The sequence below is a fragment of the Labrus mixtus genome, chromosome 18, assembly GCF_963584025.1.
Source record: "Labrus mixtus chromosome 18, fLabMix1.1, whole genome shotgun sequence".
Taxonomy (NCBI): Eukaryota; Metazoa; Chordata; class Actinopteri; order Labriformes; family Labridae; genus Labrus; species Labrus mixtus.
In genome coordinates this window covers 2,583,467-2,596,178 of record NC_083629.1, presented here as the reverse complement: position 1 = coordinate 2,596,178, position 12,712 = coordinate 2,583,467, and the positions used below count along the sequence as shown (strand labels likewise).

Genomic DNA, 12,712 nt, shown 5'->3' with positions numbered 1-12,712 from the left:
ATGCTGGAGATTTGTCACAAGTCTGTTTGCCATCACCACAACTGAAACAGCAGTCCAGGATTTCCACATTAGAGTGAGGCTCCCATATGTCCAGTCTCAGACATGAGAAGTATATTGTGTGCAATGCCTTCCCAACATGGTGCAGATTAGGAGTCAACATAACGTGCATCTCGTTTTTTTAATGTATATGAGTGTGTGTGTGTGTGTGTGTGTGTGTGTGTGTGTGTGTGTGTGTGTGTGTGTGTGTGTGTGTGTCTGAATGTGGGTGTCAAGCAAAAGAGAAAGCAAAGATATTGGTTTGTGCTTCAACAAATATAAACTCATGAACACAGAATCAGAGCGCTAGTAAAATGATGGGGAGGAGATCAGCAGTAGGAATAAAATTGTAAATTTAGCCTTAGAAAAGAAAGGTCAGAAATATGTTGGCAAATAAATAGCATGCGTTCTTTTGGGTGAGAAATTGAAGGAAAAATCTCTGTTATTTTAAGGTAACAGCATCACTCCTTTTTAAAGCTACAACCATCAGCTGGTTAGCATAGCTTATCTTAGCACAAATGAGCTATAAGTGAGCTTTATACTTAGGTACTGATAGAATAATAATTGTTTAAACCTTTAGATGGAGCCAGAGTAGCTTCCTCAGACTTTCAGTCTCAAGCTAGGCTATAAGCTAACCGTCTGCTAGCTGCAGCTTCACTGATTAAAAGCCTTTAATTTTACTCGCTATTTCGTAAACTGAAATCTTCTCAGTTTCTGCTTTGAATATATTTTGTACAAAGGTCATATAGTTCTATGGTTGGTGCTAGAGGAAACCTGATAGAGGCCGATTTAGAAAAGGGCTTATCCTCTGGATGACATGAATGTATTCAGTACATTCAAAGGCAATCTGCCAACACTGCCATCACTCGTCTCCGCTGCTAGCAGGACAAACATTTATCAGTCTACATGTCATATGATAACAGCACTGACACCCTTCTTTTCCTTAACAAGGTCAGTCCCCCAGTTTAGAAGAAGATGCTAGCTGCCTTGTTAGCTTGGTGCAGTGTATGCTAAAGTGGTAGCTTGAGAAAACAAAAGCAAATGAACCAGATTGTGTAAAAATTCATTCTGAAATCTATTTTCCTCTAGCTGAGAATCCGTCCACTCTTTGACTGCATCGTGCTGGACTTACAAATAGGAAATGATATCATGCTATACCATTGGCTCAGGTTTTTTACAGGTGTGTAGCTACCATTGAAGAAGTCATGTCCTCTGTATGTTTTTGCACTCTGGGGGGACTTTACATCCTGGAAACCTACACACAGTGGGCACTTTTTTAAAAGTTTAATAAGAAATGCAATTTATAGAAAGTGTTACTAAACAGTTACCTGAATAAATAAAATGTGAGAAATTCAAGTAATAATTTACGATTTGAAGAGACTATTCTGGGTCTCTGGTCAACTTGTTTGGGAGTGTTTTTTGGAGGGCATGGGGCCTCTAAAATCCTGCTCTTGGCTGGATGCTGGTCCGAGTTTTAATCAAGCCCTAAACTACACACTACCAGTGTAAAACTACAAGCTACTATGTTTTCATGATACACCAACATGGCTTTCTGTTCTTTCAAAAGCAAGATTCTTGCTGAGACAATGAAACGCTCAAGAGGGACACTTCAGGGTGGAATATTATTCCTTAATTTCTTTTCTCCAGTTATAGTCTGTAAATCAGACTGCAGGAAGGAATATGTCTAATTATGTACATATGTGAGGCAGAAAAAAAGGGCAACCAAGACCAAAATAAGCATCCTCACAAAGACCGTTTTCACTGCCTTTGCTTGGAGAGAAATAAAACGGAGGGCAAGGAAATGCTTTAGTTGACACCAAAGCTGGGCCTTGGCAAGCAGCAAGCTGAGCCTAAATGCCTGACTAACAGTCAACAGATAGAGTTTCACACTGCTTACTGTGAGTCAACACTCTGTAACTTCAACTGGGCTCTCTGCTTGACCCGGCTTCAAACACAGGTAGACAGATTTAGTGTGTGTTATGTGTTAAAGTGTACTCTTAAGTATGGTTGTGACGTGCAGATATTGGTATGAATAAATGCTGGGGCCTTGTTTGGACAAAGAGAATGATGAAGGAATAATTACACAATATTTCACCTTGAGAGAATGAAATGAAACAAAAGCTGAAGGGTAAATAGAAAGGTAGGATTGGTACACATCTGGTCCTACGTTATCTATTTAATCCAAGGTTGTATTTTCAGTTTGTCTGCAAGGTGACACATCAAAGGGCTGTATGGACTTTATAAACCATTAAAAGAGACAACAGTTACAGTAATACTGCTTTTGACACCCACTTGTATTCTCCCGCATCTTCCTTCCTTTAAAAAAAAAAATAAGTGCTAGTTATTTTGGCAACTATAAATTATCTTCTCAAATCTCCAGTTTTAATTCCCATTTCCCCTGAAAACTAGGCGACATGTTTTGTTTCAACACACCAGAGGCCTTTGGCATATGATAATACCTTGTCTCTCACTAGTACACAAATCCCCCTCCGTTATAGGAGAGTAAACTAGACTGAAGTTGGCTTGAGATGTGTAACTGGATCAGATCTAATTGTATGGGTGACAGCAATCCAAAGAGTCTGTACATGGAGTATGACATGAATCAAGGACAACAAATGCTTTAAATTTGGCTTAAATCAAATTAAAAATGGCAAAAAAAAGAAGCAACATGGCAGGTCGTGGACAAGAATAAAGCAATGTTTTTAATATGTCTCAAACTATTTTTAAAATGAGTTTGTCTTCAGTGTGTTTACTGAAGAAATATTTCTGCTGTGTTACTTCAGCAGTTTCCCTCCAGGTCCCAGAAGAATTATTTATGAAACTGCTGGCTTCCCTCTGCCCCTCTAAATTCAGTGCAGTGACTCTAAAACTAACCCATTACAGGAACATCACTGGTAATGTATAATAGAAAAGATTAAGAACTAGCCTGCGGGAGCCAGTACCCTCTGCAGGTTGGCAGAGCGTCTACACTGCCATGCCATGAAATGTTCTGAAACAGCAAAGAGCCCTGTAACTGTTACCTGCATGTCCCACTGTTTTAAGCTATCGGATGGTGCTCACAAGGGTATGAAAGTGTCTACAGTAGGAATGATTATCATGAAAACTCTGTCTTATTCTTGTGTAACAATATATATTCAAATCAGTAAAGTTTAAGAGCAAACAAATCAATGCCACAGAAAAATGGCAGAGATTGCAAGAGTCCACCCACACATCATTTCTTGCTGGTGAAGGTTCATAATTTATCCTCCAGTTAGTTGAATCAGATGGATTAATTCTCATCTTAAAGAAGGACTGTTTCCCTTCCTGTGATTGTAATAACCTCTTTAAATTGTCCTTCAGCCACATTGCATTTTAAGTTTTTATACTTGTGCTTCTTTTTTATCTTCCACACATCACAATCACCCAGAACACTTTGTGTTAGGTGGGAAGGAACACTGTTTTGCTGATTGTGGACAAGCTGTCAAAAGACTTTCTGCTATTTTATTGTCATCTCATTGGCTCTGAAATATATGCGTTGGGACACCCTTCTATGCCTTTGTGACAAGGTGTGTTAAAAAAAAAAACCGACACTTACACGAGCAGAGATTTTGAACCTGTGGTGAGGCATCAGGTTGGACAGAACTGGGAGCATTTAAGGGATGGAAATCTCTTTTTCTGGGGCTCCTGTCCCAGCAGTCCCTGTAGTGCATTCCATAGTAAAAGACAATACTCTCGCTTTGATAGGGGAGTGCGGTTTAAGGTTTAAGAGCCACTGTGGGCTGAAGGTCTCTAAATGGGGAGAGAAGCAGTGGGGGTAAAGTCCTCCTGTTGCAGGAATATACATTTCAGAAGTTTTGTGATCCTGCTGGCCATGACATCAAGTCTGTAGAAGTTCAGTCCATCCCGAGTGTCAAAATGAGTCCTGTCCACTCATTTTGATGACACATAACACGTTATTCTGGACTCTCATCAGTCATCAAAGGCGATTTGTGGTGCTGGTAGACTGGACGATGAGTGAGAACCAGAAAAATGTTGGTTTGTGTGTGTGTGTGTGTGTGTGTGTGTGTGTGTGTGTGTGTGTGTGTGTGTGTGTGTGTGTGTGTGTGAGAGTGTATGTGCACATGCTTGGTAAAGAAGTTTTGGAGGCTGGGATTGAGAGGTGTGGGGTGGACAAGTGAGTGTCGTTGATGGCACTGTGGTCCTCAGAGTGTCCATCTGTGGAACAGAGTGGGAAGACAATTAGACTGAGTCACTGGGTGAAGCAGGCTTTACCAAACATGTTTCTGTTGAGGTCAAACTGATGCAGGGATGTAACCGTACCTCGCAGTACATTCAAAAATCAATACAAATATGGACAATTTCAATCGATTGGACAAAAATATAAATTGCAATTCTACTTATTTAACCAGCAGAGGGCCCTATCAGCCTTTGTCTTCTCTTGTTTGACATTAGTAGCTGAATAACACACACACACACACACACACACACACACACACACACACACACACACACACACACACACACACACACACACACACACACACACACAAACATAGTGGAAGAAAATGAGGAATCTGAGGTTTAGACCGGTTTTGTTTCAAAGTGGGATGGTAGACGCAAGAAGTTTGGTTAATGGACAAGACAAAAGCAATGTGCAAATATTGTAGAGAACTGATGAAGAACACAAATAGCCCTTCCAACATGATGCAGCTTGTAAAACACAAGCGCCACATTGATAAGCTAGAGACACCAAAACACAAAAATAACATATGCTGGGAAAGGGATTTGAAACCCCGAGAGATTACTGCTTGCATTGGTGTTTTAAGGGTTTGGGGTGATGATTTCACTGTTAGAGCCAGTTGAAATGACCCACATTTTAAAGAATGTGAATGGAAACTTATATTTGGCGACATAAAGTTGATTGAAGACACTGAAAATTCAGTGTCTTCTGGACCTCATTGTCAGAAATATAGGCTGCATCTGTTTATTTAAAGACATTTTCCCTATTTGTGCCATACTGTACATGGGGGCAATGTGGGCGCTAGTTTAGGCAGACAACTCAAGCTGCACTGATTTTACCCATGACATGCGTCATTATTCAACACAACACCAATTGGCGGTCTATTTAAGCTGCAAGATTTCCGGTCTCTCCCTCTGCTCTCTTATTGCCAGCTCTGACCTGCACCAGTTTGTGCTCTTGCTTTCAGCCCCATCACCACCCCAGCATCCATCTGAAGGCTCCAACTAGGGGGTTTAAGATATTATATCATCCCTCCTCAAATTTCTGCATGTGAAATAATGAGGGAGGAGTGAAGAGGTGGGAGGTGGGATTTTTTTTAAATTTGTGTTTTTTAATAAATAAAATATACAAAAATGACTTTTTATAAAGAAAATGATGCATTGTTTTATTGGTAATTAAACAACCTCATGAATAACTATGTATAACTATAACTAAGTATGTCTACACTTTATGAAGAGAAATAAAGAGTAAGTGATGTTTTGCATTTTGTTGTTTATGTTATGGTTCACCCTTGTGTCGAGTCGTAACAGTTTAAATTTAATTCAAATATTTATATTTATTCATAATTGGACCTCAATCTCATGTTTTCATTAAAAAGTATCATATTATGAACCTAGTATCTAGAACATATTATATTGTAGTGCATCCTGACATCCCTACAGCCTAGCAGTTCCAATTATTGTTCAAAGGTAAGAAAGAGACTATGAGGTGTTTATTTGGAAGCAATAGGTCTCATTAAAGAACAGCACAATAACAGTCTTGGTGTAAATACACAGAGAATGAAATTGTAGAAAAAGCTAATTCTCTATTTCTTTGTAAATTCTCTTTTGTGCATGCAGTCTGGATCAGCTTGAGGACACTTTTGGGCAAATAAAGAATGAAATATTCAGCATCTGCTTCTCCGGTGACATAAATTTTACATAATGTTTTAGTTAATTCATTATGAATGACTTGTGATTTTGCAAACACGGGGGAAAAGGTGAGATACAGCTAAAAGATGTTTCTGCTATCAGTAATCAAAAATGTGTATCTTTGAGTATTTTTCTATTCACATACATTTCTCCATCACTCCTGTGAGTCATTTCAGCTGCTAGGGTGATCTGAGCAGTACTAACGGTGCACAGGTCTTGATTTCCATCTTTTGTCATTATTAATTACTCTGATTCAGAGCGCTCGCCTCGTGTTACCACAACTTGAATTGGCCTTCAATTGCTCTTGATTACAATTTCATTAAATTAACAGCTCGAGGAGTGCATCATTAGATTTGCAATTAAGGTGTTGAATAAATCAATTGACATGAAAGACTTCCCAGTTCCATTCTAAAGCTCATTGCTGTGATCTGCCAGTGAAAGTAAAGCAACACGTTATCTTCCTGTGAAACGTGAGAAATGTGCTGCCTCAGAAATATACAGCATGTGTACAGTCTAAACTCATGGATGAAGAAGTCACAAAAGATTGCAATGCACTGCCATTAAAGTAAATATCCTTATTATCAGTAGAGTAGTGGTGCCTAAAGAAGTGGGTATACTCTTTATTTTTCCCCAAAATGTTTTTTAAGTGGCCCGTCCAGCAGAGTATTAACAGCCTCTGTTATAAACAGTGACATGTAAGACTACTTTTGCATATTTAGTAAGTGCGTATTACCCTTCACCATCCAAGGACATTTTTTTAGCATACTACTGAATATTGTCAATCAATCAATTCCGTGAATCAGAGGAGGTTTAGAATTAGGTATACCCAATGGAGATTGAAAAATACCTGCGTACCCTGCACTACACCACTGCTTATTATTTCAGTCTGTAAGTGCTCGGCCCGTTATAGCCTAGAATCCCTGGATGTATGAAAAACTACATAATATAAAAAATGTAATTTATGAGTCCCTCTGCACCTTTATGAAAAAGCTAAAGACCCAGCTCTTTCATGAATATCTACTAACTTAATGATGATAGTCTCCATATTATTGATGATGATGATGGTAATGACGATGGTTTTTGTTTGATAACGACGACTTATAAGATGGTTTCTATACTGATTAGAGCTCTCAAGAACTGCCCTCAATGTTGTGCTTTACCTCTGGTCACTTCCTGTCAGCACCTGTGTGTCCAATCAGACTCAAAGCTGATCGTTTGCTCTTACTGACATTGTTCCCTTTTTTCTAGATCCTTGCTTGTGTTGTACTTACTCTCTGATGAACGTCGCTTTGGATAAAAGCGTCTGCTAAGTGAATTGTAGAATTGTAGAATTAATGTTTACATCTTTTCCCCTAACCCCCCACTAAGGTTTCTCCAGAGCTCCTCCCTGTTACAAGAAACATCACATGAACATTGTCTGTCATGAGGGGTTTTAGTTGGGGCCTTGCCAGTAAAACCTTTCAGATAGTAATTCAGTGAATGCGTGTTTGACCTCTTCTGTACTGGGGAACTCTGCATCTTCCCTTGAATTATGCATCTCACTATAAACTCTGTTAAGGTGATGTGGCTAATTGTGACATTTTAAAACAATGATATGCAATTGGACTAATCATATATAATCATTAAAAAACCCTGAAGCTAGAGTTTAAAATGTTAAGATAAAAAGACTTAGGATGGAATACTGAACAACTTGTTCAAACATATTTTGGAGGTAACAGAGATTATTCCAAATGGTTCAATCTGGGGACTGAAAGACATTTAAATCATCAAACCTTGCTGATTATTTGATGGGTACCCCACTGTGAATTACTAAATGTCACTGAATTAATTGGTATAAATCTTTTCTTAAATACATACAAGTGAGTGCAACTGCTTAAAAGTGTTTGTGGGAGCACACTGAGTGAAACGCACCTCATTTATTTTGATTGCGGATTCGCAGACACCTCCTTTTTAACGGCGGCTCCAGCTCGGGGCTCCCGGCTGATGATAAAGGGGCACTGATGGAGCAGGACAGGATGGCTGTCTTGTCGGCGCCAGGCTTTGGCACAGGCTGTATGACCACACAGCCTCCAGTAGAGAGCAGCGGCAGGGAATAGGCGTGCTCACCCTCCTCCAAGTTGGAGTCAGAGTCGGGTTTACCCTCCACTGTATCCACCATCTCGTCTTGCACCGGGCCACGCTTGCCAGGCTCCCAGTCTCCAACCAAGCAATTGTTCTCTTTCAGTGCCTCACGTTCTAACTCACCTTTGGCCGGCTGCTTCTCTGCCTCTCTGTCCCCTTCTCTTCGGTCAGGGCAGGACTCAAAGGCAGGAGTAAGAAGCGAATGCCATCCAGTACCATTGACTATGACATTACAAGGGGCAGCAGGGTTAGTTTGAAGCTGTGGCAGGGGTTGGGTAAGGGTCCGTGTGGTGCTGGGTAAGGGTGGTGGGGTAAAACTGGAGTTAAGCTGGCTCATTGGATGATCAGCATTGCAAGAAGGGCTGCCATTGCTGGAGGGTGGGCCTAATGATTCCAGTGTTTTTGGTTGTGCTGCCCCTTCCAGCTCTATAGAACTAAGGAGGCCCTGTATAAGCCCGTCTTCCACCCCATCCTGACTAAATTTCCCTTCCCTTCCAAGCCCAGCAGCTGGTGGAGATCTTGATTCAGCCTCTGCTTCTACTTTGACCTGGACCCCAGGTAGCATCCTCTGAATTACCTGGTGTTGGCAAGACCTCTGACCAACAGTGAGATCAATCACCCCATCCAACATGCCGGTGCCACTGTTTAGACACAGGTTGCCTGAATTGTCCTCTGCCTTCACAGTCAAGTCCACCAACCCTGACCTGCTTCTCTCTAAGCGCACAGGAGAGAGATGCCCTGCTCCAGCTGAATCTAATTTCTGCTCCCCTCTTTCGCCAGAGGAACCCGGAGAGTGGGGCCCAGGAGCTGAAGCTTCAGCGGACTCTGGAGCAACATGGACAGGGCCACTGTTCATTGGCTGGTCCCTGAAACTCTTAGAGTTGAAGGGGATTGGGATTGGAATAGGGATTGGGACCGGGAGGGGTACAATGACGGGATATGGTACCAAGAGTGTTGGTGGGGGTACCAAAGGGGCCAGGGATGGCATGCCTAAGTTCATCATTGGGGGCATTGGAATGCGTCCATTGGGCATCATGTTAACTGGGGGGAAAGGGTGAAGGCCTGGCATGGGGAAACCGGGATGGGGAGGCATCATACCAGGGTTTGGATTATTTGAGGGGTGGACATGTGGAGACAGCAGGGGCCTATGCATAGGGCTTGATGCTGGACCAATGTTTCTTTGTTGAGGTGGAGGACCGATACCAGGGATCATAGGGTTTGACAGGGGGCTATTGGGCCCTCCAGGATGGCCAGGGTGGCCGGACTGGCGCAGATAAGGTGGACGCATCTGCTGCATCATTTGATGCTCCATGAACAGAGGCAGGGGCATTGGTCCCCGGGGTGTCATCACCATGGGAGGGCTACCAGGGGGAACCCCAACGGGTGGGTGCAAAGAGGGAACATGTGGTGGGGGAAGGGTGGGGCTCTCGTGAGGTCTAGGTGTAGGGATCTTGGCTGAAGAGGAAGAGGATGGGGAGCAGACAGCAGTCGTGTCTAAGGGCGATGTGGCAGAAGAAGTAGAAGGAGCCAAAGTGGAGTTCATGGACGGGCCCCCTGGTGAGGGAGCTGTACGTCGGAGGTCCGTCAACGAAGTTCCCCAAGATTCAGGAGTGAGCAGCTGTACCCCTCCACTGCACTCCAGCTTCCCCTCCCCACCTGCCCCATGTCCTGGGTTACACAGCCCTCCAGGTAGTGCAGCCTGTGTCTCCTTGTAGAAAATGTCCATCTTGTATTGGTTCAGGCATTTGGCACTGCAGAACTGCAGCCTCCTCTCGCCAGCGCCGAAGTCCAGGTACTCCTTAGTGTGGCGAATATGTTTGCACCAGTCACACACCTGCAACACAAACACACACAGTACACACATTGCATCAGCACCTGTCACGCTGCATACAAAACACTTCTAATTTGTTTTTGATTAAGTACTACCACAATCTCCTCTGAAATACCCTGGTAAACAGAAGCTCATCCTACAAACCATCTGGATATAAGCACGTCTATGTTTTTTAAGGAAACTGATGCTGTTTCTAGATACTTTTAAAGATCTGTCGAGAGCGGACACCTGACTTTTGAGGTTTTTTTAAATGTGTGTCTGTGTGAATTAGCATTTGAATATGTGATGTTGGTTTGCCTATATTAATGTGTTTTCCTTACTAAGAGGTAAATGTGTATCTGATGACATATTGCTGCTAAGTGTTATTCAAGTGACTTTGTCTCTTACAGGGAATACCCATCTACACCTTCTGTTGGCAATAAAGACAATCTCTGTCTGATTTAACTACAGATCCCTGTCAGACTCCCCAATCTCAACAGGACACAAAGATTATTCCCTCAAAAGGCCTCCCACACTTGCATGAAAAAGAACATTTTACGACCCATCTAAGTCCTTCCATTTCTGCATGTAGTAATTGAAGTATTAACAATGCATTTACTGGGGAAAAAGACAATTCAAATGCACTTAATAATGTTGAAAACAGCAGTTTTGTATTCATCGGGTTGGCAATTTAGAGAGACCAGAATGTGATGCAATGAGGACAACTAACACTGCATTGTTGTTGATTTTGCATGAAAAGATTACAAGTAGAGACTGTATAAAAGAGGTCTAGATATTTGGACACATGGACATCTTAATAAATTATAAATTGCCATAAAAACAACATCACAAAATTCTACCATAACTGGTTATACCAAATAATCTCTCAATACCTCTCAGACCTCACTTGACTGTTAAGTGAGCATACAAACATCAGCTCTTACAATGGTAGTAGTTTATGAATTCTCTTCATTTTGTTATTTTCCAGTAATAATGTTTATTGATATCCAATCATGTGAGAATAACTTTGTTGAGACTTTAAGATGTGTGCAGCAGCATCCATCCTCTTAAATGCTTTGGTAACAGGTTTCCTTTACACAAGTCCAAATCAGTTATTTTTCTTTACGTATTGCTGAATTAGATCTGCAGGATCACAGGGTCACACTGGGATTTGTAAAGAATATTAAAAGCACATAATTTAATTTATCATAACTTGATTGAAATTGCCAGTTCAGTTTGAAGCTATATTTTTTCATCACATGTTGTGCCAAAAGGCAGCAGCAGTTCAGTTTGCAGAGAGCAAACAAGCACTAGAACCAACCACATAGAGGGTAAAGTGAAAAGTTGTGTTCTACCTCGCTGCAGCGGCCATGATCCCATGAGACCCTGCTGTACTGTTTCATCATAGTTATACACCTTTTCAGCACAAAACGTGCACATTCTCCTTTAGGAGGAAAATGAATGTGACCCTGGTAGAGCAGATAGCAGTGGGCGAGCCCTGAACACGGCGTTACTCGTCAGGCCACACACAGCTCACTCTGTCAGCTCCGGGAGGAGTGGCAGGTCCTCGCTGGAGATAATTAAGGCATTAATCAGTTGTCAGACCCCTCAACGGCATCCATCCATCACACAGACCCTTAAGCCCCCAAGCTGAATGTTAATAAGTTGAGGGATGCAACCGGAAGGTGGATAAACTCCTTTTTCACGCCGCATAGCAACATAGGTTTACTTGGCAGGATCCAGTTTGGCAGCGACTGAAAGAAAGTGGACTCGCATGGTTAACGCATGGTAGTGGATTTAAATTCAAACTGCTGTCCTGCAGTTTTAACATGTGTAAAACATCATGTTCTTAAGTGTAGATTATGTGTTTTACATCAGATTGTCTGGTACAATTTGGTTTGGATCTAACAGAAGAATCTTCCAAAAGTTTTAAAAGATGGACTGTACTTCTGCAATTGGAGAAAGTTTTTAATCATAATGCAATTCAGAAGACATTTTTTAAAACTAACAGATGGAAAGAGCACAGGCCAAGCGAATTGAGGACAAAAGTAACCCCAGCGAGAACTGATCAGAGACTCGACTTGCTTAACCAGTACGCTGATGGTGCTCAGATATCAGTCCCTTGAATTCTACTCGTTTTATCCCCCCATTTAGTCCTCGCTAACTCAATGAGCCATGACCGAGTAAAAGTCAAAAAGGTGCTCTCGCAAGTTAAGCTTGATAACGGTAGGATATGGTAGGATATTCTAAATAATAAATGTGCTGAACATTTTTTCCTCGACTCAGAAAGACAGATGGAGAGCACTTAACGACTTTCTGCACTGAGTGAAATTTCACTGTGCATTACGCTAATGGAGTTGTGCTTCTCTCCCTCTCTCTCCACTCTATACACAGATGTTTGCAGTTGAATGTAATTATGGTCATTTATTTCCATCGTGGCCAACGAACCAGCATCGGCGGTGCAGTTTACCCGTTTGCATTACAGCAATTATCGTGCTTCCAAACGAGTGCAATCACCTCAGCAGGCATTGTTTTCTTCCTCCTTTACCCTCTGATCCCACTAAGGGGTAGTGACACTAAAGAATCCCAAGAACTACCAAAAGCTAGTAATGTGTCATTTACATTACATTAACAAGTTAGGCGATGATGATGATCAGGGGACGTTTTTAGGGAATGAACAGAAATGTTTAGGAACAGAAACAGAGGTGAAGAAATAGGATGAGGACCAACAGGTTGCAGAGAAGTGTGAAGGCAGTAAAGAAGAGGGAGAGGTTGTAGATGTGAAATCTATTGCAGAACAATGTGGAGGATTCAGATAATGAAGAGCAAGAAGAA

At 41.8% G+C, this 12,712-nt stretch overlaps 1 protein-coding gene across 5 annotated transcripts in view; it reads right to left on the bottom strand.

Moving 5' to 3' along the window:
• Positions 1 to 210: 210 nt before the first annotated feature.
• Positions 211 to 12,712, bottom strand: part of sobpa (sine oculis binding protein homolog (Drosophila) a) — a 52,309-nt gene continuing 39,807 nt past the window's right edge. For all 5 annotated transcript variants that reach the window (XM_061062593.1, XM_061062595.1, XM_061062590.1 and 2 more), the window contains 2 exons: positions 7,858 to 9,901; positions 211 to 4,230 (listed from right to left, as the gene is read on the bottom strand). In XM_061062593.1, coding sequence (XP_060918576.1) covers positions 7,859 to 9,901 — 2,043 coding nt within the window. In that variant the 3' untranslated portion in view covers positions 211 to 4,230; position 7,858. The remainder of the gene's footprint in view (positions 4,231 to 7,857; positions 9,902 to 12,712) is intronic.